Below are 25102 nucleotides of genomic sequence, written 5' to 3'. Positions count from 1 at the left end.
GTGGTCAAAGGCACGAAAGCAATTTAAGTTTCACACCAAAATCTGCTGACTGTTGTGAAGCTACAGAATGCCATTGCAATAATCTTCTTTTCTTCTGCAGATGATTTATACGATTTACCGACTTATTTATTTATTTTAGCATTTGTTTTGCTTTTCGTGATCTGGTCAATAACATTATACCATGGCAAAGCAAGCAGGCAGGTGAACAAAAGGAGTCTTTCTAGCATTGCAGAGACATGGGATGGTATATTTGTGTGTGGTGCATGTGGCCTTGGTTTGATGCATTGTTTCGCTCTGATTGGCATGTCAGTTCAAGGGGAAAGAACAGCTTTGTCATCCCAAGGCTTTGCCAAAAGGTGGTTTCTGTCATGGCTGGGTTTCTGCTGTTGCACTAGACTGGAAAGGGAAGTGGTATCCTAAAAAGAGAGGTCCATAACTCCAGGCTTGTTGCTCCACAGTTGTTCTTTTGGATTATTTTGATTTTGGCGTAGGGTTTTGGATTAGCAAAGATTGACACAGGTCCTGTGTGGCTTCCTAAGCAATCGACCTTCCAGGCAGTGAAAAAACAAAACAAAAACCCTCTTCACCGAAAAAAAGGGCCTTAACTGGGGTTAGTGGTTTATATGCTGTTTTGTGTTTGATTCCCAAGATTGCGCCTGCTGCTTGGAAATGTTGCTTGTGTAGATCAGCAAAGCTTGCCAATTTGCCGTGCATTCGCAAATGCAAGCGCAGCAGGGGATTTGAAAAGGACAAGACATGAAAATCTTTCAGTTTCTAGACAGCGCCTACCTAACCTAAGTCAGACGTCATGGTTCAAAGAGGTTTGTCTTGAAACAAAGCCTGTTTCTGGCAGAGCTGCTGCAACTTTCACAGGCAAAAGGTTCACCAGCTGAATCTGGAATGGAAGAGCAGTTTTGCAGACTTGGCTGGGAAGAGTTTGGGATATAATTGACCTAATTTACTCTCTCTTATATAAATGGTAAGAGAGTCGCAAGAGCTGTCTGGAAAAGTTGGCAGCCCTAGGCCATCCCTAGGGCTCAGACCATCCTTCGCCATTGTGGTTCCCTGCAGGTGTTTTTGGACAACAGCTGTCATTAGCCCCAGCCATCATGACACAACTGCCTGGTGTGGTTAAGTCTTTCATGTAGAGTTACCTGGATTGATCTATGTGGGGCAGTGATATAGATTTAAAGTCTCAAAGTCTCTAGCTATGTATAAGGTTGACACTCCCTTACACTGATAATTGTTGTAAGTCAGGAAGCAGCACAGTCATTCATAAATGTATTTTGAGCTGTGAAAATAAGGCTAAGCATGAGGGTCTGTGAACAGAAACTAGATCTGAAGTCAATGCAGGAGGCGAGACTTTGCTTGTGTACAAAGATCTATTCTTTACTCAGGTCATTGGCTTTTTATTACTTTCCCTTCAAAATAGTTTCCGCCCACGTTTTCCTGTACATTTGCCTTCACGGAGAGAGGACTTTACAAGATGCTCAATGTTAAAAATCTTATGAAACCATTTTTGCTGTTGCATGGAAAAAAAAAAAAGTGAACTAGGCTTTCACTGGTTCACACTACCTCCATGCAATTACTTTATCACTTTTATTTTTGGAAATTGCAAGGGTTGAGTTGCAGTCCCCACCCATGGGTGTTTTTCTGCTCATTATATGTGGAGTAGAGGCCTCACCTTTTGCCTGGCAGAATCCATTGCTTGGTTGACTAACAGAATCAAGCCAACTGCAGGCATTACAAGTGTCAGCAGACAATTGAGAAGTTTTTTTTTTAAGGGGGCGGATTGCTAGGACAGAAACAAAAAAATCAGGGGTTTCTGCAAAGAGCACAAGAGTGTACAAAATTTAAGCGGTTGAGATAGGAAGGGAAGTGATGTGGGGCGGGGGAGACACCTTAGAGCCCAAGAGAATTGGAAGCAGAGCTGTTGCTCCTGTTATCTGCAGTGCTGTTGTAAAAAGCAGCATGGAGGAAGCCATTTTGTCTGCCTCTTTCACTGTCAGAGTTAAGATCACATCCAACATGGCTATGCCTTTATCTCACTGTACAACACCTCTGATTATTTCCATCTGTCTCCTCCTCCTTAGGTAGTAGAGAAACAAATTCCCTTGGCTGAATGCAGTCCCATTGATTTAAAGCAGTATTCTTGAAGCACATTCTTGGAAGTTAACAAAGAGTGTGTGTGATTCAGATATTCCTTTTCACTCAAGCAATTTCTGGTTTATGCATCTGCTGCTGCTACTACATGCAGTGGGGCTTAATGAAGACAAGAGATGACCATTATAAAGTACTGTATTTAATGTGTTGTTGTTTGCTGACGTTCACAGGTTTTGCACATTGCGCCTTGCCTATAGTTTGTTTTTCAGATATAGTATAGCAGTTATATATTGACCTGATTAGGTTTCATTGCGTTGACGATTCTCAACTTGCATTGTCAGATCAGAACAAGAGCATTGTGCACCAGCAGATATTTATTATGAATGTTTTAAGAGTGCAATCCGTTGTATTGTGTGCACACCATTCATTTAAAGCACATTACTTCTTCCCAAAGAATTCTGTGAACTGTAGTTTGTTAAGGATGCTGGGAATTGTAGCTCTGGGGCAGGGGTAAACCACAGCAATTCCCAATATTCTGTCGAGGAAGCCACGTGCTTTAAATGTACTTTTAAATGCATGGTGTGTACAGAGCAAAAGCGTTGCTTAAAATTGCTGAAATGAATAGGACATAGGTTTTCTTAGCAGTGACCCTGATAACTTCCCCATCTTCCTTTGCCCTCCCAACATTTACATTTCTGGTGGATTGAAGAATTAAGCAAATGCAGGTCTTGCTGAGCTTTGACTTCACCTGTAAAAACAGGTGGCCTTAGAATGGGGCAGAAGTTTGGTTCCTCAGTCTCAGATGCTGAATAGGAACGTAGGAAAGCTGTCTTAAACTAAGTCAGACCCCTGGCCCATCCACAGTAGCTCAGTATTGTCCACAATTACTGGCACTGGCTCTAGGGTTTCAGTCAGGAGACCCCACATCTCTAGGGTTTCAGGCAGCTATGACACTTACCTTTCAAAACCGTTTGTGGAGCCTTGTAGGTTTAGAATACCAATCTCCTCCTGAGAGTTATTTCAATGGTAGTAAACAATGGCACTCAGCTTTTTTTGCAGGGGTGGTCATCTACCCCCCCCCCCCCCGATTATACAGAGGAAAATGAGGTTTCTGTGGCATGGGCTGAGTAGCTTTAATTTAATGGGAAAAATAAAAGATGCAGGAAAAATGAATTTTTCTCCCCCTGGGAGTCCTTTGTTTGTTGCAGTCTCTTTATGTATGTTGTGCTGCATTATAATTTCAGTTAAGACTTGAAAAGTGACACACCAGGTCTTGGAAGAGATAAGGTCAAGAGGGAACTGAGAGGTTTGTGCAGGGTGTGTGCAGAAGGCTGGATTTGGGACCTTTCCCCTTTTATACCTGCCGGGAAGGAATCTCTGAAAATTACGTATTATTATGATGTAATTTACCAAAAGCCCTTAAGGAAGAATGTGTCCTTTTTGGAAAGGAATGTTCTTGTTTTTTCCTTTCTTTCTGAAAATGGGAGATCTTGAAAGGAAGAAAGAGAAAGTAAAAGAAAGAAAGAAAGAAAGAATTTCATGCACTATTTTCAGTTTCTAAAGGAGCTTGATACCTATATGGCCACTTGCAGAACACATTGTGAAAAGAAACTGCACAGTGGTACCTCAGGTTAAGAACTTAATTCGTTCCGGAGGTCCATTCTTAACCTGAAACTGTTCTTAACCTGAAGCACCACTTTAGCTAATGGGGCCTCCCGCTGCCGGAGCATGATCCTGAAGCAAAGTTCTTAACCCAAGGTACTACTTCTGGGTTAGCAGCATCTCTAACTTGAAGCGTATGTAACTCGAGGTATAACTGCTTTTCTTGAACTGAAGCTTTCCCTTGATAGTAGCAACTTCCAGGAAGGTTGCCCTGTTTCTTTCGTTGCAGCAAAAGCAACTTAGGTTGCATACACACCGTGTATTTAAATCACACGGCCCCAAAGAATCCTGGAAACTTGTTGTTACCCCTCACAGAGCTACATTCCTCAGCAATCTAACAAATCACTCTTCCCAGGGTTTTTTGGTGGGTGGGATGGGGAGACGAGCTTTAAATTTTTGGTGTGTGTGTAGCCAAAGAATCTTGTGGCACTTCAAAGACTAATAAAATTGTGACGCATTTGAGGCTCCATTAGGCCCCATTCTTACCTGGAAGCCTATTTTGGAGGTGTTGAGGCTCTAGAACAGAGCTTTCCAAACTGTGTGTTGCAACACATTAGTGTGTTGGCTGCCGTGTGTAGGTATGTCACTTGAACGCTCCCTGTGCTCCTCCCAGGGCTGGAAAGGGGTTAGTTTAACCTCTGGTTTGCTAGTAAAATGGAATTACTGTGTCGTGAAATGATGCATGTCTAAAAAGTGTGTCACCAACTTGAAAAGTTTGTGAAGCTCTGCTCTAGAGGCTTCTAAAATAGGCTGTCTTCAAGTCAGAACAGAACCTAGGACAGGCATAGGCAAACTCGACCCTCCAGATGTTTTGGGACTACAACTCCCATCATCCCTAGCTAACAGGACCAGTGGTCAGGGATGATGGGAGTTGTAGTCCCAAAACATCTGGAGGGCCGAGTTTGCCTATTCCTAACCTAGGGGATATCTTAGTGACTAGTTTCTAAGGCCAACTCGCTTAACACTAACCATTGTTTAGCCAGTACATCCAAACTAATTTCATCCCTCTTGAAGGGGAAGAGTTGTATTTCTCTCTCTGGGAGAGCAGGAATGAATTCACAAAGTCACAAAGCAGATTGAATAGTTAAAACCTACTCAGCCTTTTTTCCTAAAATGCCAGTAGTCTCACACCACCCTGCCACCGCCTTGTGTGTGAGAGGCGAACATTGAAGTGTCGTGGTGACCTTTGTTTTAAGAGCATGGTTTGTGCCTATGAAATGGCTGCTGTTTCAGCAGCAAGGAACGTTGGAAGGGAAATGGATCTCCTTCCCGGGCAGACTCACTGTGGTGCAAAAGGCCTGTAGAGGGAGCCCTGCCCTGTGTGGCCTTAGCTATGTCTGTTTGCTCATGTATTCCTCTTCTGCTACAAGCAGCCTTTGTCCTGGGCGTCGGACAATGAACGCAGGAACATTTGGGCCATGTTCAGGAAGACACAGCTAGAGCTGGTGATGAGCTTCACTTCTGGGTATTGCAACAGATTATTGTAGTAAGTCATGCTTGCAGTGCTTCACTGAATGAGGGTTGGTGTTGTTGTTTTTTTAAGCCCTCTCCTGTCAACTGTGCACATTAAAGCTTTGGGTTTAGGGGTAGTAGCCACTGAATGGCAGGGCCTGGAGCTAGCAACACGTCTTAATCTTTCCAGGACTGCTCTGGAGCACATGCTCTGCATTTCGACTTTGTGAATTGATCATGCTTTCAACACCCAATGCAGGGAATCATGCACCTGGCAAAGTGGGCTCTAGTTCACCAAAGCTGGTGCCGAAATAAAAAATGTGTTGGGTCTTTAAGGTGCCATGGGCCTCTTTCAGTAAGGAAGGGAAGACCTGTTGAATTGCTTGCAACTTGCATCTTGCTTAGGATTGGGGTATTATAACATAGACCAAGATAGGACGGACCTGGGCAGGGAATCAATAAGAGGTTAAAAACGGCTTAGGGTGGGAAAAAAGTTTAGTGAGGAAAAATTAATTAGTGAGTCTCAGACGTAAAGGCCATAAGCATGTACAGAGTGCACCTTCTTTGCCAATGAGGAACTCCTCTATTTTAAAAGATTACTCCACAATACAGCAGTATTTCTTTATTTTTAACATTTTTTGATTCCTAGTAATGGTGACTGATGAGGATGATCAATTATTTATAAAAATAATAAATATTATTGTTTACTAGCTCAGTATTGTCCTTCCTGGGGTCTCATTTGCACTGTACAGTGGTACCTCGGGTTACATATGCTTCAGGTTACATATGCTTCAGGTTACAGACTCCGCTAACCCAGAATTAGTACCTCAGGTTAAGAACTTTGCTTCAGGATGGGAACAGAAATTGTGCTCCGGCGGCGTGGCAGCAGTGGGAGGCCCCATTGGCTAAAGTGGTGCTTCAGGTTAAGAAGAGTTTCAGGTTAAGTACAGACCTCCGGAACGAATTAAGTAGCTAACCTGAGGTACCACTGTACATTTAAAGAGGTAACATGCCTGTCACTGGGTTCCCCCAAAGAATCCTAGGGACTGTAGTTTGTTCAGGATGCTGAGAGTTATTAGATGACACCCCCAAACCCCCCATACAATGCCCAAAGTTCTCTGCGAAGAGGGATTGATTGTTTAACTGTAGTTCCAGTTCCACAGATTGATGTGGTTGATATGGTTGGGCATATCTGTGGTAAGGCAATTGCTCAGGTAAACTGGTCACAAGCTATTAAGGGCTTCTTGATAAAGAATAGTTGCGCACCTTTCTATTGCCAAGAGAGCACTAAGATTGATAGATTCCGCCTGTTCCATTTAAAATAAAAAAATCATAGCCCCACAGCATATCTCAGCTCTGTCCTTCCCATCTCCTCTTTCTGCTATTTGGAGAAAAGCTAAATCTTTAGCATCACTGCAAATACATGTTGACTTTTCTTTTTTCATTTGTGCTTGTCTTTAGCCTTAGCTTTTTCTTTGGTAGGGTGTGTGGATTTTTATGTATATATGCAGCCATACAACTTGATGCAGCTAAAGTACACTTCAAGCTGGAGTTTGCAAACACCTTTTTTTTTTTGCATTTATACTCATGTTGGGAATCTTAAATTCCAAGCTCCTCCACCATTTTGCATGTTGCAGTTGGGCCACTGGCATAAAGAGCTTCTCCATAAAACATTTTCACTGTACTTTCCTTCTAGGTGAGTGTAATCTGCCTCAAGTTTGGCATAGTGTTAGAACGTGTGCCGATTATCTCTGTTAACCGCATATCATATCTAGAGAGAAGGGCAGTGTCCTTGTATCTGTGCTGCCTGAAATACCAGCAGCTACGGAGAAGCCTGCAAGTTTCTCTTTGAAATGGCTGGAGCTTTGAAGGGTGAAATAGTTCTCCACCGAGCATGCTCACTTTAGAGGGAGCTTTAATCACATGAGCAGCAACTGAATGAGGATCTGGTTGAGTCTTCCTCAAAATAAGAAGACATTTGCTGTGTTGACAGGTACAGTATCTTGTCACTTCAACCCTTTCCTTGTGCCATCAGTAGTAGATTCCTTCCTCTTGCAGGAATACTGCCAGCTGCTAAAAGGAGGGAATCTTGGACGCAAGATTTAAAAGATGATCATGGCTGGATTTAGTTACTGTATTTGTATACTGTCCATTCCCCTACTCGAGAAGTGAAACAGCAGAGCAGAATGCTGCCTCTTGCAAATCGGTGCAGGATATTTTAATGGTGTCTGGGACTTGGGTTTTGGGGTTAAAGAGGATGGAGTGTCTGGAGAGTATCATAGTAAAATTACCTGCTGGACTTTTGTTGTTGTTGCTGCTGCTGCTGCTGCTCAGTAGAATGGTATTTATGGTTGAGTGAAAAAGTACCAGTTTTAGAACGGTTGTGCTGAAATTCCGTAAATGATTGCGATTTTAAATTTTCCTGCCTCATTTAATGTACATTTTTGGGGGAGTGGGGGAGAGGGCTGGGAAGGGGTCGGTTAACAAGAAGTTATAAACTATTCCTTAAGCATGTTGTTTCTCACTGGGATGGCCAGTTTTGCCCTCAAACCCTTTAATACACACACACACACACACACACACACACGGATAATGGGAGGTTTGAGTCTCTTGGAGGACTGGGGAGGGGAAAATGGCCAGTAGTTTGATTTTTCACTTGCCTGATGTGAAGTGTTTAAAAAACAACAACATTTCTTTGTGTCAGTAATACCCATAGTTGTGTGTTCGGAACAGTGTGATGTAGACCTGGTGTCTTTGCTTTGAGAAAGAGCAAGCCGGGTATCAGTGGGGCTTGCCTTCTCTGGCGTAATATCTCTATTCAAGGTGAAAGGCCCAAGCATAGAGAGCTATGTACAAGGTGTGACCGGAAAGTTCAGTGAATGGTCACAGAAATCGGACAGCGAGAAATAATTGAACATACATTCGGCATCGGAAACCCACGAAATACTCACAATTGTGTATGGAGATAAAGCTGTAACTTCAAAGACAGTGTATGAGTGGTTTAAGTGTTTCTGTGAAGGGCGGCAAGCCATCGAAGATGACCCTCAGTCTGCCAGACAGTTGATGAGCAGAACGGCGGCAAATGTCAACAGAGTTTGTTAGTTATTGATGTGGGATTGGCATTTGTCCGTCCAAATGGTGGTGGAAAATTGCATATTCCGCGTGAAATAGTTACTGAGGTTGCTGAGTTGTCCCACCCTCCATATTCTCCTGATCTCGCCCCACCGGATTTCCCCACCGAATTGGGGAGTCGGAAGGGACCCTGAGTGTCATTAGTCCAATCCCCTGCAATGCAGGAATCTCAACTATATCATGCATGGCATTTGGCCATCAAGCCTCTGCTTAAAAACCTCCAAGGAAGGAGAGTCCACCACCTCTTGTGGGAGTCTCTTCCACTGTTAAACAGCTCTTACTGTCAGAAAGCTCTTCCCAGTGTTTAGTTGAAATTTACTTTCTTGTAACTTGACAAGGGCTGGGCAATATCTTTGTTTACAGTCCCAAACCGGTTTGAAGTCCATATTATGATGTCAGTTTCGTAATTTTTGACCTGGCAATATATCATGAATCATGACATGTGTGTGTGTGTTTGCATGCATTGCGAAAACCACAATGCAGGAAAAACTGAAGCCAGCCAATACCTCTACATAGCTCCATCTTTATTTCAGACATCATGATGTACTTCTGTTGATGTAGCCTAGAATAGCATTTCTTTTTGCTGCTGCATCACATTGCTGACTGATGTTATGTTTGTGGTGTGCTAAGACCCTAGATCATTTTAACATTAGGCACAGGTATGCTTCCTAAGTCTAGAACCTGAGATTTGTCCCTGTTGAATTACATTCTGTAGCCAGTAAACCAATCTATGGTTTTGAGGGAAACATTTCCACACACACTTCATTTATATTCTTGCCTTGTTTAATGGTTTCATGATCTGTCCATATGATCCGCAAGTCTATCTTTATAATCTTTTATAAATATTTTTTTATTAAATTTTACAAGTTTATCATCATCATCACAATCATTATTTCAAAAACAAAATACTTTATAAATCCTCTGCCCCCCCCGACTTCCTTCAACTTCCTTTTCTGGTTTTTTTGGCATATTATCTCACCCTGCTTATTGGTTAATTCTTACTCTTCTTCACCTATCATTTTAACATCTTATTTCTATTTCTGCATTTTGTAAATTGCAAGTGTTTAATCAAACCCTGAAAGTGAGTCCATTTCTTCCCATTGATTCTGTATATAAAACATAAATTGTTCCCTGTCCTTCTTAAAATCTCTATTGCCTTTATCTCGAAGTCTTTCTGTTAGTTTTGCCATTTCAGCATATTCCATCAGTTTTCCTTGCCGTTCTTCTTTAGTTGGTATTTCAGTGCTTTACCATCTTTGTCCTAGCAATATCTTGGCTGCAGTTGTAGCATACTTGAACAGTTTTTTCCTCTTTTTCGGCAAATCTTGACCTGAAATGCCTAATAATAAAGCGTCTGGATTTTTCACAAAAGTTATCTTCAATTCATTGTAAATCATTTCCCAATATTTTTAAATTCATTTACAATTCCACGACATATGAAAGAACGTACCCTCTTTTTCCTTACATTTCCAACACTTTTGGAACCTGTTTTAAACATTTTTTTGCCATCTTTACAGATGTAATATACCATCTGTACACCATTTTCATTTCTCTTTTAGCAGTATACAGGCAGCAAATTTTAAAATCACTTTCCATAACTTTTCCCAGTCTTCCATTTGTATATTGTGTCCAATATCTTATGCCCACTTAATCATTACACTTTTCACCTCCTCATCTTTGGTTTCCCACTCTAATAAGAAATTATACATTTTCTTTAGAAGTTTGGTATTCTCATTTATAATTTCTCTTTGGAATCTAGATATGGTGTAACTAAATCTTTTCTTATTGTCTTCTTTAAAAACCTTGTTTATTTTACGATATTGCAACCAGTCATAAACATAATCTTTTATATCATTAAACTCCTTAAACTTTTATTTCCCTTCTCTCTCTTCTAGTAGATCCCTATATGTGGGCCATTCTATTTCCATATTTATTTTTTGAATTGAGATTACTTGTAATGGAGATACCCACCACGGAGTCTTTTGTTCTAATAGGTCTTTGTATTTTCCCCATACCTTTAAAAGTGACTTCCTAATTATATGATTGTAAAATGCTTTATGAACCTTCCCTTTATTATACCATAAATACACATGCCATCCAAATCTGTTATCATGTCCTACCAGATCTAACAAATCTGTATTCTCTAATTTGATCCAATCCCGGATCCAAGTAACACAGGACGCTTCATAATAATGTTTAGAATCTGGAAGGGAGAATCCTCTTCTATCTTTATTGTCTGTAAGTATTTTGTATTTTATCCTTAGTTTCTTCCCTTTCCAGATGAATTTTGAGATAGCTTTTTGCCATTTTTGAAAGCATATTGTACAACTTATAAACGGTATTGTCTGGAATAAAAACATTGTTGGCAATACGTTCATCTTTATTTCCGGAATTCTACCTATCTTTATAATTTTGAGCTTGTCATCCAGCAAGGGAGACGTGTTTTTTTTCCAACCAGAAGAATTTAAAAGAGCTATGTGAAATACACTTTGGAATGGAAAAGAACTTTAGCATAAGTAAACTGTCCTTGAATATGATAGTTTTTTTCTTAGCTGGTTGCTGGTCCTGGCCTAGGACCGTATCTTCAGATGCATTTGATGTTTGCAATGCTTTTCATGAATTGAGCTTTACTACTGATGACTGTTGTAGAAAATTTGATTTGGTCATATTTAAAAGTCCATTCTCAATGCCTTCCAACAGACAAATTATTTCATTTTGCAGAACTGAATGGAGAATGTTGAATAAGCACAATTAAAAATAATGCATTTACTGTTAATTGCACAGTTAAAAGGTGTAATTAGTTATCTTTATGCTACTTTCCATTGGTTTTGCCAGCATTGTGTGAGCTGCACAAGTATAGAAGAAAAGATACGTTTCAGTGTATAACAAATAATGCACTTAACTTTTTAAAAAAAGTTTCTAATCTAGTTTCTCAGCTGCTTATGTGGGGTTTGTGAATACACACACACACACACACACACACACACACACAGTGGTACCTCGGGTTACATATGCTTCAGGTTACAGATGCTTCAGGTTACAGACTCCGTTAACTGATAACCCAGGAATAGTACCTCGGGTTAAGAACTTTGCTTCAGGATGAGAACAGAAATTGTGCTCTGGCAGCGCGGCGGTAGCGGAAGGCCCCATTAGCTTCAGGTTAAGAACAGTTCCAGGTTAAGAACAGACCTCCAGAACGAATTAAGTTCTTAACCCGAGGTACCACTGTGTATATATATATAGGAAATGGATTGTGAAACCTGTAAAGCAAGCAGGAGGGCACTTAGTAGAAATTGTAGTGAGCAAGATCACATTGTTCCATGTAACGCCTTGCTCCTGCCTATGACTACCAAGCAGTTTCAAATTCACCTTTTCTTGGCAAAGAGCATGGATCACTGCCACAGAAGTGTGAACACGGCCATTGGTATTTAATTATCAAGAAAATCTTGTATAGGCCACCTTGTGAGGCATAACTTGCTCATGGTTGATGTTGTTGTTTAGTTGTTCAGTTGTGTCCGACTTTTCGTGACCCCATGGACCAGAGCACGCCAAGCACTCCTGTCTTCCACTGCCTCCCGCAGTTTGGACAAACTCATGCTGGTAGCTTCGAGAACAGTATCCAACCATCTCGTCCTCTGTCATCCCCTTCTCCTTGTACTCTCAATTCTTCCCAACATCAGGGTCTTTTCCAGGGAGTCTTCTCTTCTCATGAGGTAGCCAAAGTACTGGAGCCTCAGCTTCAGGATCTGTCCTTCCAGTGAGCACTCAGGGCTGATTTCCTTCAGAATGGAGAGGTTTGATCTTCTTGCAGTCCATGGGACTCTCAAGAATCTCTTCCAGCACCATGATTCAAAAGCATCAATTCTTTGGCGATCAGCCTTCTTTATGGTCCAGCTCTCGCGTCTATACATCACTACTGGGAAAACCATAGCTTTCAACAATATATATTGGAAATTTATGAAAAAACCCATAAAGTTAATGGGATTAGGTGAAACTTTTAGCAGAAGTGTGGAAGCATTTTTCCAAATCAGAAAGCAAAACTGATCATAAACAACAAAATATCTGACAGCTTCAATATAAAGAAAGGAACTAGACAAGGCTGTCCATTATCCCCATTGCGATTTATTGTAGTCCTGGAAATATTGGCAATGATAATTAGAGAAGATAAGGAATTAGAGAAGATTAGAGATAAAAGGAATACGAATAGGAAAGAAAGCCTTTAAATTAAAAGGATATGAAGATGATTTAATAATAACAGAAGACCCATTTGAAAGCTTACCAAAAATCTTAGAAAGAACCCATGAATTCGACCAGGTAGCAGTATTTAAATTGAATATAGATAAAATGAAGTTCTTGGCTAAAAACTATGAAGGATCAAGATAAATTACAATTGCAGGTGTCGCCTGGTCTATCAATTGTCAAAAAAAAATAAAAAATATTTAGGAATCTGGATCACTGCGGAGAGCATAAATTTATATAACAACAATTACATTAGGACATAGAAAGAGATGAAAAGAAAATTATTAATATGAAACAGATGGGGGAGAATTTACACAATTAAAATGAATGTGCTGCCCATAATGTTGTTCCTATTTCAGGCGATCCCAGTGATAGGCAGGGCAGGATGCTTCAAAGAATGGAAGAGACACTTTTCAAATTACATCTGGCAGGGCAAAAAGCCCAGAATAAAGCTTAAGTTACTTATAGACATTAAAGAAAAAGGAGGCTTTGTCCTACCAGATTTGAAGATCTATTATGAGGCATCATGTCTATGCTGGTTAAAAGAATGGTTTTTTTTAACTATATAATAGCACTATACCCAGTATGGGATAAATACATAGGCCTATTGGAACAGAAAACTCCCTGGTGACTTTCACCATTAGAAGTCATTTCGGTAAAGAAAAAAAACATAAAAAATAATTGGGCAACCTATAAAGAATTATTGAAACAGGAGGCAAATCAATTGATGTTAAAAAAAACCTGAAGAAATTAGGCATTATGTGATAGACTGGCTGCCATATCATCAATTGAATGAAACCTTTAAATTGGATAAGAAAAATTCAACAGAAAATTCAAAGCTAGAAAAAGAATTAATACAAAATAAAAGCAAAGTGTTATCCAAAATGTATAGATTATTATTTGATTGGAAAGTAAAAGATGAAGAGGTAAAAGAAGTCATGATTAAATGGGGAAAAGACTTTGGGCATATGATACAGATGGATGCATGGGGAAATTGTGGACCAGATGTTTAAAATTTACGGCGTGCTACGCACTAAAAGAAAATGTTGTGAAGATGTTTTACAGGTGGAATTTAACACCTAGTAAACTAGCAAAGTTGTACAAAAAAAACCCTCAAATAAATGTTGGAGGTGTAAGTAGGTAGAAGGAACACTTACATATGTGGTGGGACTGTAAGTAAATTAGAAACTTTTGGGATAGTATTTATGAAGAATTGAAAAAATGTTCAAACAAACCTTTGTCAAAAAGCCTGAAGCATTTCTCTTGGGTTTATTATCATCAGATATCCCAAGCGATAAAAGGAGGATATTTTTATATGCCACTACAGCGGCAAGAATGCTTATTGCCAGAAAATGGAAAGGCGAAGAGATTCCAACAAAGGAAGAGTGGCAAATAAAGCTATTTGAATGCATTGAGCTGGCCAAAATGACAGAAATTATTAGCAACCAAACAACCCAAAAGTTCAGTAAGGAATGGGAGTGTTATAAAAATTACCTAGAAAAAAATTGTTCTCAAATAAAACCCTTACTATGCTTTGATTAACTTTTGCAAAAGACAAAATACTTATTATAATTGAATAACTTATAATTAATTGAATAATTGAATAACTTAATACCAAGAAATGAAAAACATCTAAAGAAGGCAGTTAAGGAAAGAAAAGAATAACTCAAATTGGACGAAAGTCAACACAACGGACTAGATTGCTTAGGTTTGATAATTCAGAATAGTAATCATGGGTTATTGATGGAGGGAAAGATATTTAGTTGTTACGTATTTTTATGTATTTGTTCTTAGTTTTAGTTTGAATTTTGGATGGCATTTTTCTGCGTATGTATATAAAGCAAAATTCAGTAAAAAATATTAAAAGAAGGAAAGAAATCATTTAAAGTAGCTACATATCCAAAGAAACCTTTTGGCATTATTTTTAACCTCCCTTGCAAGCCTGAGCTGATTCTGAGCTTTGACCAACCTGGTTTTCTCCATGCAGCTGTGTATACTGGAACTGGAAGTCTATAGCAGACACTCACAGTAAGGTTACTGTTATTTCTCTGTCCTACAGTTTTTACCCATATACAGTGGTATCTCGGGTTACATACGCTTCAGGTTACATACGCTTCAGGTTACAGACTCCGCTAACCCAGAAATAATGCTTGGGTTAAGAACTTTGCTTCAGGATGAGAACAGAAATTGTGCTCTGGTGGCGCGGCAGCAGTGGGAGGCCCCATTAGCTAAAGTGGTGCTTCAGGTTAAGAACAGTTTCAGGTTAAGAAACAGGATCTCGAACGAATTAAGTACTTAACCTGAGGTACCACTGTACTCTCAATCTGCCTTCCACACTCCAAGTGTGGATTTCTCCACAAGTCTACACATTATTTACATATAATTCTTCTACTTCTTCTTTCCTGCTTGACCTTTTCCTTTTAATCAGATTGTACCCCTCAGTTTCTGTGTTCCAGTCATGAGTTTCAGTAATGCTTATTCAGTCATATTTTCCACCGTGAATTAAGAGGTCAAGTTCTTGCTTGCTTATTATATTCTATGCATTTGTGTAGAGGCAACTGAAACACACACTACTGCCTCTGTCCCCCTCCACAGGGAGTCACCTGCCATCACCATTTGATGCGGCAGCACTTGAGGGTGAGGAAACTGGACACTTCAGAATTGGGAGTCACTGCACACATAATGGGAATTGTTAACCCCAACTTGGTGCAGCCATTTTATCTATTTATCTTCAACTCTGTTGTTGTTTAGTTGTTTAGTCGTGTCCGACTCTTCGTGACCCCATGGACCAGAGCACGCCAGGTACTCCTGTCTTCCACTGCCTCCCACAGTTTGGTCAAACTAATGTTGGTAGCTTCGAGAACACTATCCAGCCATCTCGTCCTCTGTGCCCTCTCCTTGTGCCCTCCATCTTTCCCAACACCAGGGTCTTTTCCATGGAGTCTTCTCTTCTCATGAGGTGGCCAAAGTATTGGAGTCTCAGCTTCAGGATCTGTCCTTCTAGTGAGCACTCAGGACTGATTTTCAACTCTGATCTTCAACCCTTTTAATGTGATTACTGATCTGTCTTTCCTCATTTATCCTTATAATGGTGCCCTCTGAGATGTGAATAGTACTGTACTGGAGAACGAAAGAGATCTTGCAGAGAATTCTTTTTTTTTTCTTGCAGAAGATACCTTGTTCCTTCTGCTTGAAATATGGATGTTCTCCTGAATTGTGGCCTTTCCTCAGTGGTCAGGGAGTTGCAGCCCAACAGCATATTTGGAACCCAAGGTTGTAGAACTCTGTGTTAGGGCAAGGGATATAACTCAGTGGTGGATTCCATGTTTTGTAAGCAAAAAGTTCCAGGTTTGGTCCCTGACATCTTCAGTTATAAGGACCGGGCAGCAGATGATGTAAGACTTCTGTTTACCTGAGACCATGGAGATCCACATCCAGTGAGGCTATGTACATATTAGCAACTGGAAACACTGTGAGATTTATTCCTCCCCCCCGCCCCCACTATGTTTCAAGTTGTTTTTCTTTACTTTGCTGCACATGTCAGAGAGATGGCAAGGTTGTCTTCACCCAATGCCGGTTACCCTATTAATTTCCTTGTGCTGAAGCTGGCACCTGCGCAGGTACCCTGACTGCCTGAAATCTACTTACCTCAGCTGCACTGCAGCTTGCATTTTCTAAGTATGGATATTGATTTGAGGGGAGTGCATGAAAGAGGAATCCTGAAGAAGCTTATGGGAGACAGGTAGATCGCAGCTAACATCATGCTTAAAACAGCTTAAAACACCAAAGGTTTGGGAGGTGGCACAAATGGTAACACAACCTCTAAGGAGATGGTTGTGGGCTAGGCGGTCCAATAGTCTGACCTGTTGGAAGGCAAACAGCTCTGTGTCTAGACTAGTGCTTTTCAAACCTGGGTCCTCAGCTGTTGGACTACATCACCCATCTTCCCAAGCTAGCAGGACCAGTGGTCAGGGATGATGATGGAAATTGTAGCCCAACAACCGCTGGGGACCCAGGTTTAAGAAACCCTGGTCTAGATCATAGAATCACAGTGGATCATTTCCTCATGGTTGTCTTGTGCAGCACACAGCACACCCTGTAAATTAAACCATCTGGGTAGGTGTCTCCATGTTACCTGCTTCCTGGTCCATTTGAGCACATTCTGTTAAAAAGCCAAGAGCCTCCAGGAGTCTTATAGAGGATGAGGATTTTAGGACCTGCTGCTATGGAAAATTTCCTTCTTACTCCAAGCTCTTACTGTCTGTCCATCCTTCTTGTGTCCAACAAGGGCCCTTGGGCCAGCATGACCTCTTGGGTGTTCTGCTGATGCCAGTTCTGTTTGTTTTAAAAAGCAAAAGCTGGTTCCTTGGTGTGACAAGCTTTCGAATTTAATGTCTTGTGGAAGAGCAGGGCTGGCCAGGTGTGGTGTTGACTGTCTACCTGGGGATGCAAGAAGCTATCTTACACAGAGTCAGACCATGGTTCCATCAAGCAAATTACATGGGTAGGCACTCTCCAGAGTTTCAAACAGGGAATCTTTCCCAGTCCTACCTGGAGAGGCCAGTGACTGAATCTGGGACCTTCTACATTCAAAGTATTTGTTCTGCCAGTGAGCTATGGTCCTTAACGCAAAAGAACTAGGAGCATAGTGTTATACAGGGTCATACCATTGGTCCATCTAGCTCTGTATAGTCAGCGCTGACTCGCAGTGACTCTTCGGGGTTTCAAAGAGGGAAACGCCAGGGAATTTAATCATTGCATGCCAAGCAGATGTTCTACCCTTGAACTGTTCCTCTTCCTGTACAGCTACTCCCCTCCTCTCTTTCTTAGTGTGTGCTTCTTTGAACACAGCTCTTGGGTTCTGTGATGGAAGAAAGGCAAGATATAAAAGTAAAAAAACAAGCTGATAAAACAAGCATTTGCCTGTTTCTAGAAATCAACCCCCAAAAACATTTGAAGGAGGGGTTTTTTTTGGGGGGGGGGGATCTATCCTGGAGTCTTCAAAGATGCGGTGTTAAGTAAGTTCGAGAATTCCTTCCCTTTTTAAAAGTCACCTGAGGGCTTTAGCAAGCTTTTGTTTTTTAACCCTGTATGAAGAGCTTATGTGTGTGAGAGACACACACTAGCAATTTTGAAATTTCATTTGTACACACGCTAGCAGTTTTGAAATTTCATTTGTACAGATTTGGTTGCCGCTAATCGCTGTGTTTGAATTGCTTTAAGAGGGTGGCAGATTCACTGTGCCTAACAGTCTCCAGAACATACGATAATCTGGTAAATCCCCCTGATCTAACTGCACAGTATATGCCTGCACGAATGTGCTTTTAAAAAAAAGAAAAATCATTTGCACAAACTATACATGCCCTGGAAATTTGCTGCTTTGGGGCGTCCTCAACCTTCTCCTATTGCAGACAGTACTGCTGATGACTAAATTATTAATGCCCAGAAAGAGGAACCAGAGTGGTGCTAAGAGGGAATTAAATGGGAAAACCATCCCCCTAAAATGCACCTTCCTGTATCTTTTTTCATTTTTGAGAGGATCTGTGCTTCCCTCCCTTCCTTTTGGTTTGGGGCTTTAGTTTAAGGTAATACCTTGGTAGGCAGGTGGGTTACCTGTGCCCAGAGGAGATGGCTCTTGGGTACCTTGTAGGGCTTTTATTGCACCATCCACATTGGGGATGCCTTCTTTTGTTTGCCGGTGCCTATTGCAGACCTGTGTGGGCTTGCATTTGAAGATGGTAGTAGCTATTTTGCTGGAATTTAGCAACTCCATTTGTTGAAGGGAAATAACTCATAGGCAACCCTTTCTTCCTCTCTCTACTCCCCCCTACCCCCAAAAAGAAACCCCCCCACTGGGAAGGCATCAGAGAGGATTGGCATTCAGTCACAAAGGAAAATGCCACCTGGAAATCTTGCTTCCCATTTCAAGGGCAGTTCCTTCAGGAGATGTTTTCTACTGGGCTGGATTCTTGCGTTCCTTTTCTTCCCTTTTTAAGAGCCCAAATAGCTTTAGACCTGAAAACGTGGAACCCGCCTTGTTGTTTCTTAGCTGGATTTTTTTTTTAATAAAAAACAAACAAACCAGCAACTCAGACCAGGATCTCCTCTACTTTTTCAGAGAGATGTGCCTTTCTAAACTGGGCCGGGGGTGTTGAACAGAGAGAGAGGGGCTCTCCTCACGTTGCAAACACTAGCTGCTTCTTCTGGCAAAGAAAGAAAGAGAAGGGGGGAAAATGGCAGGTCGTCGTATGTCTGTAAACAATGCAGTTATGAAATGGCAGTCCTCAGCTGAGCCGGAGCATGCTCACAAAGCAGCCTGTAGGGGGAGGTGATCTGAGAGGAGATGATCTAATTCAGAGCAATTTTGGGGATTGAAGGGAAAGGCCAGGCTCCATCCCCCATGACAGAGCAGAAACGAGACTTCTGGGAGTAGGGCCTTGTAGGCTGTGTCTGGGAGCTTGTAAAGGGATCTGCTGCTCTTCCTGGGGTCTTTCTTGGCTACTGGGTGGTGAAGATGCCTTGTTTTCTTTCTTGGGTTTTGTTTGCTTGTTTAAATGCTTTTCCAAAAGGGACCAAGTCTTAGCTGATGACTTTATCTGGGCTTAGTGGGGATATAGACCTTTGGGTGTAGTTCCTTCCTCTTAGTCCTCCCCCCTCCTCACAGCTTTTCTCTCTCTGTTCCTCATGCTGAAACCCTCCCCACCTCCCTTTAGCTAGAGTGCCTGGTTTACTTTGGCCTTTTCCTTCTACTGGCTGAGTCTCATTTTGAACATTTTTTTGCACTCCTTGGTGGGGAGGCCTTGCACACTCCATTTCACAAGCACATGTTTGGGGGCAATGGGGATGGGCACTCATGATTGTGTTTTATCTCATACCTGTCTGAATTCTCTCCATCTAATCTTCTGAAATTTAGAATCAGCCAGGTACAGGAGAATGAAAGTAGAAGGGCAGTTCTGATTATTTGGGGGTGAAGGGGGGCAACCTTTATTCAAAATGGTAACTTCTGGGAAGTGAATATTCTCTCTGTGTGTGTGTGTTCTCTATCTAACATCTATCTCTCTATCTCGCTATATATTCTCATACTCATTATTTGTATTTCTATGGGCCAACAATCCTAGTTTGCATTGCCTCTTCTCTTCCTTTATAATGCTTTGTTCTTGTTACTCTTGTAGGTCTTCTAGTGGCCTGAGGTTTTCGAAATGGACTGTTTCCTGCCATCAAGAAGGTCCTAGTTTGCGAGACAGATCCTAAGCATGTTTACCCGTAAGTAAGTCCCATTTTATATCCTTGAGACTTACTTCCAGGTAAGTGTGCTTAGGATAGCACCTTAAACGCTCTTCTTTCATCTCCCTCCTCCCTTCCTGATGTGTCTTTCCCCTACCCTTAGGGTTATGAGACCAGAGGTTCAGGATAATACTGCAGTATTTTTTTGCGGGGGAGGGTAGCAATGACAGCCTGAGCAAAGAGACATTCTCCCTACTGTGTATTTGGGCATGGAGTTCTGCATTGACCCTTGCAATTAATGCTTAATAGCTCAAAGGGCCTCTGTGATTCCTTTCCTTTTATGTGTGTGAATGTAGGAGGGGGGGGGGTTTAATAGCTGTGCTAGACAAGAGGTATTGTCTTGGTGAGCTGGCCTTATGAAATGGTTTTGAATATTAAAAGGCACACCTGAGAACAATAGGGAGGGAGATTTCTTTGTTTGATTGCTGCAAGGGGCCTCAACCTGCAAAGAGGCAGTGGGGGAAAATGATGATGCAAACCAACGACCATCCTTTTTTTTTTTTGCATCCTCCATTTTTTTGGGTCTTATTCAGGAATGTGCAGCATCATTTATGGTCATCTTCGGTGTGCTTGGGCTATCAAAAATCACGCCTATAAAATGCTTTTCAAAATATCCTTCTCTGGAACTCCATCTGCATTTTAATTATTTTTAAAAATAAATCAGTAAAATTAATACTGATTAATAATTGGCAGCGAAAACGCTTTGCTTACTTGTTTCCTTTCCTGCCCTGCCAGTGTTAAGGAGGCCTGTTAAATAATAATCACCAAGGTATAAAGGATGCTGCGTGCTTTTAATCTCTATTTGTTGGGAGTTGCATTATTTTCTTTATTATTAAGGGCTTTTGTCTATCAGTTTTGCCTCCTATACATATTGCATGCTTAGGCTGTTTTTCCACAGTACGTGAATAGTTTCTTGGGCGAAACAAAATCCTGGAGTATGTGATCAGAATGCGGTGGGTTTTTGTGTTGGTGTGGGGTTTCTTTTTACTAGAGATGGAGGTGTGACGTTGTGACTCTAGAAAGCATTAGACCCTTGTGCTGGGTGGGATGTGGGGCTGTGTTGCAAGAGAAGGGAAGGGCAGCCCAGCTCTTCAGAATCATTTTGCTCCATGCATCTGTGTGTGCTTTATAGGCCTTTCAGAACATTCCTTCTGGTTGTTTTTTGGGGGGTGGGGGTCCAATTTCCTGCATGCAGATTTTGCTCTGGCTGGGTACAGTATTTTTATACTAGCATGGCTAGATGTTAGCCTCCCCTTCATTTGTTTCCTGCATGTCTTCTGTGGGTTGACCTATTTCAGTTGAAATAAGAAGGCGTTGCTTCTGGGTTTCCCTTTTGTGTGTGTGTGTGCGCGCTTGCTTCCAAATGATAATTTCAAAACAACATCATCAACAAAACCACAGACCAAGAGAAGCCCAGTTAAGGATGGCACCTTAGCACATTGAGCACCTCCTCTGTGTGAGGAAGGGTGTGGGGAAGAGTAGGAGGAGTGAAGGCCGAAGAAAGCTGTTCTTTGCTGTTGAAATGCATGTGTAGTGGTTCCTTTTAGTACCTTCTCATTAGATAGATGCAAGTTGCTCCAGGATAGGCTTCTGAGACTTTGCTCTTCATGGATCTGGTTCAGTGTTTGGAAAAGATGCTCATCCTTGGGGTCTTCAAGAGCATTCCTTGCATGCACCTTCTGTCATTCCAAGGTAGCAGCGGAGAACGGGACTCAGAAATGGAATGGAAAACCATTCCTAGCTTGAGCTCTTTGGATTGCCATACCCCCCACCCCCTTTCTTTAAAAAAACGCCTCTACAAAGGGGCCTCACCAGCTCTAGGCTTTGAGATGCAATGATTTTTTCCACTGTGTTTCTGTGTGTGCATGTCATATAAATGCATATGTATGCCTAACCTTTGTGATGAATCTCCAGCAGCCGAAGATTAATAATCACTCTGTTGTGGGCAGGGAGAATGGAGGAAGACAGCTGTAGGAAAAGGGAGGGAGGAGAGTGATTAGGAGACTCTTATTCTGAAGCAGTCTTTGCTTGGCCGTTGGCTTTTGTTTGGGAGTGCTGTTAGAGCAGACATTTCTCTGCATGGGAGGGTTGGGTATAAGATTTCTCTGCCAATCAGGAGCCGACAGATTGGGGCATGGTGGAGTGTGAGCAGAAGGGAAGTTTGCTTTGCATTTAAGTGGGTGTGGGAGGAGAAATGGAGGTACTGTCACAGTTGTTGGGGGAAACATGTTGGGGTGGGCTTTGGTGGGTGTTTGGAAGGAGCTGGTTGGGCATTGCAGTCTGTGGCTGATTTGTGGGGAGCAGTGTGTGGCTCGAGTGTCGTCTTTGGGGCAGGGTGTAGGGTTCTCCATGGCTCTGTTTTGTGAGAAATGCCATTCAGGCTTGCAAACGCTGGTTGCAGTTCATATTTATGATTTGATCAAGGTGGAGGGAGTTTGCATCCTTGGCATTTTCATGGAGTTGAAGCAAGTGCTTCCTTTGGTTATAAGACACTTCAAAACCTGTCGTTCCCCACTCCCCTTCTCCCTACAAGACAAAGAGATAAAATAGTCCTCATTTAAACACCACTGTTGGATTTGGGATGTTGTCTTTTGGTGGAGTGAAACTTAAATTTTAAAAGAAAATAAGGAGCTTTTGGAAGAATGGCTGCAAATGGTGCTCAGTGCATACAAGGCTGGCAAAAGTGTCTAATGGGATAGCTGATTTTGCATTCCTGGAGGTAGGGATCGTGAGCACATTGTGCATTGTCTTTGAAAAGCATTGTTGCATGAACTTTGTGGAAGTGTTGGTTACGGCTTGCTCTGTCTTCATAGCCTACTCTGTTGACTACCTGCAAAAGCCTTTGCCAGCTGTGTTGGCTGGGGCTGATGGGAATTGTAGTCCAAAATATCTGGAGAGCACCAGTTTGGTGAAGGCTGCTCTACAGTATGTTCTGGTTTCCCAGGTACTTCAGAGAATTCTGAATTTCCTCTCTGTCCCTAAACAATACCTACCTTGTTTGATAGGGGTGTCTGTTTCAAAGATCCTCAAGTATAGCAATCAAACCAGCCACCTCAAACCCTGTGGCGTTTTGCTGGAATTGAAGCACACAAATGAAATGCCTGCCTGCCGATTTTTATTATGGGGCTGGGATAGTGAGAGAAATTGCTTTTGGTGAGCATAGATGCAAAAGGGCCGTAGCCCTGTGTTAGAGCTCTTGCCATATGCATACTCATCGTCTCAGGTTAAATCCCTGGCATATCCATTTGGAGCTGAACATGTTCCCTGCCTGAAACCCTGGAGAGCTTCTGCAGTCAGTGTCTATAGAATACTGAGCTGGATGGACCAATGGGTCTGACTCAGTATAAGGCAGCTCCCCATGTCCCCTGTTTTTATGCTAACATGGAGTGCCCTGGTTTTTCTTTTTCGTGGCTTGCACTTTGTTCGCAGCCATGAAAAACACCTCTTAACAGATGAAACGTTGGATTAGTTTCTAGGATTCTGGGTCTCCCTTGAAAGGGAGCCTGCTTCCGTATATGCTGCACACCTGATTCATGTTTGCTCACCCTCTGATGCTGCACCTGTTCAGTGTGTCCCAGACTGACACTGGGACTGGCAAAAGGGGGGCCTCTTGTCATCTTGGAAGGCAAATTCATGGAGGACAAAGCTGGCAGTGACTACTGGAGACATTGACTGTGTTCTTCTTCCGCTGTCAGAGGCGTTTTGCCTCTGAGTGTCAGTTACTGGGAGTCGCAAGTGAGAAGAGAGTGCTGTTGTGCTCTGAGGTGCTGCTTGCAGGCTTCCTATTGGCACATCTGGTGAGAGGGAAAAGCAAAATGCTCACTGACTGTAGCAGGAAGGATCTGAGGGGCAAAAGGACACATACCTTCTTGTCTGCAAGAATTCATTTAACACAGTGCACTTGCTTCTGAGCACAGCCAAGTAGTTTACAGTCATAACTCGGGTTACAGACACTTCAGGTTGCGTTTTTTCAGGTTGCGGACAGCCAAAACCCGGAAGTACCAGAACAGGTTACTTCTGGGTTTCGGCAGTCGTGCATGTGCAGGAGCACTAAATCGCGCTTTGCACATGCACAGAAGCACCGGATCGCAACATGTGCAGATGCGCCACTGTGGGTTGCGGATGCTGCGGGTTGCGAACATGCATCCCACACAGATCATGTTCGCAACCCGAGTGTCCACTGTACTCTATCAGGAGCATAAGAAGCTGTCTTTTGCCAGGTGGAACCATTGGCCCACCTACCTCAGACCTCGCCCAGCCCTAGTTGTGGCTGCCGGGGATTGAACCCGGACCTTTCTGCAGGCAAAGCAGATGCTCCAGAACTGAGCTGTGGGCCTTTCCAGGAACCTATGAACCAGCGTTATACAGAGTCAGACCATTTGTCAGTCTTAGCCCAGTATTGTCAACTCGGACTGGCAGCAGCTCTTTGAGGTCTTGAGTGGAGACAGGTTCATTTCCCACGTTTTGCTACTTCATCCTATTATTATTTTTCTTCTGTATAAACACAAAAAAACCTAGTGATGCCAGGGATGGAACTGGGGTTTTTCTGTAGGCAAAGCATATAATATTCTCCACCACTGGGTTATAGCCATTCCCCCAGATCTTTGGGAGATAGGGAGGATTACTTATATTATTTCTTCGTAAGATACCTTTGCCATAAGATCCCAAGGTGGTTTGCAGCAATAGAATACAGTGGACGCTCGGATTGCAAACATGATCTGTGCGGGATGCACGTTTGCAGCCCGCAGCGGCATGCCTGCGCATGCGCAAAGCGTGATTTAGCGCTTCTGTGCATGTGCAACTGCCGGAACCCGGAAGTAACCCGTTACGGTAGTTCCGGGTTTCGGTGGTCCGTAACCTGAAAAAACGCAAGCGTCTGTAACCCGAGGTATGACTGTATACAATTATAAAAGCAAGTGAAACCATTGCAATTATAAAACACACAAATGGAATGGAACAATACAAATTCAAGCAGAAGAGTGGGTTCTGCAAAACAAAACGCTTTAGCTATTGAATTTAGTTAATAGTTGTATTTTGTTTTTCCAGCGACAATCTTTTCCAGTGACAATCTTCAGCTCAAAGCATCTCACAATAATAGCAGTGACATTAAAATTAGCCAGCATCACAATAGCCACAACCACGTCATAAACACAATAGGATATAAATACTGCAGAAAGGGAATGAAGTAAACAGTGCAATTCAATACAAACTCAATAAAAGAAATGGCTGC

At 42.1% G+C, this 25102-nt stretch overlaps 1 protein-coding gene across 21 annotated transcripts in view; it reads left to right on the top strand.

Annotated features, from left to right (window-relative positions):
• Positions 1 to 25102, top strand: part of EHMT1 (euchromatic histone lysine methyltransferase 1) — a 139541-nt gene that overhangs the window by 39456 nt on the left and 74983 nt on the right. For 9 of the 21 annotated variants that reach the window (XM_083422873.1, XM_083422864.1, XM_083422865.1 and 6 more), the window contains one exon: positions 19761 to 19855. The exons of 6 other annotated variants lie outside the window; for them this stretch is intronic. Coding sequence is in view for 4 of the 15 variants with exons in the window: in XM_083422869.1 (XP_083278995.1) it covers positions 22067 to 22072 (6 nt within the window). In the remaining 11 variants the exon portion in view is untranslated. Of the gene's footprint in view, positions 1 to 5148; positions 5252 to 6723; positions 7211 to 19760; positions 19856 to 21970; positions 22073 to 25102 lie in introns of those variants that run through there. 6 more of the 21 variants (XM_083422868.1, XM_083422867.1, XM_083422869.1 and 3 more) reach the window with 6 other exon arrangements.

The sequence above is a fragment of the Podarcis tiliguerta genome (assembly GCF_965153285.1).
Source record: "Podarcis tiliguerta genome assembly, chromosome: Z".
Classification (NCBI taxonomy): domain Eukaryota; kingdom Metazoa; phylum Chordata; class Lepidosauria; order Squamata; family Lacertidae; genus Podarcis; species Podarcis tiliguerta.
This window is presented reverse-complemented; position numbering and strand designations above follow the sequence as displayed.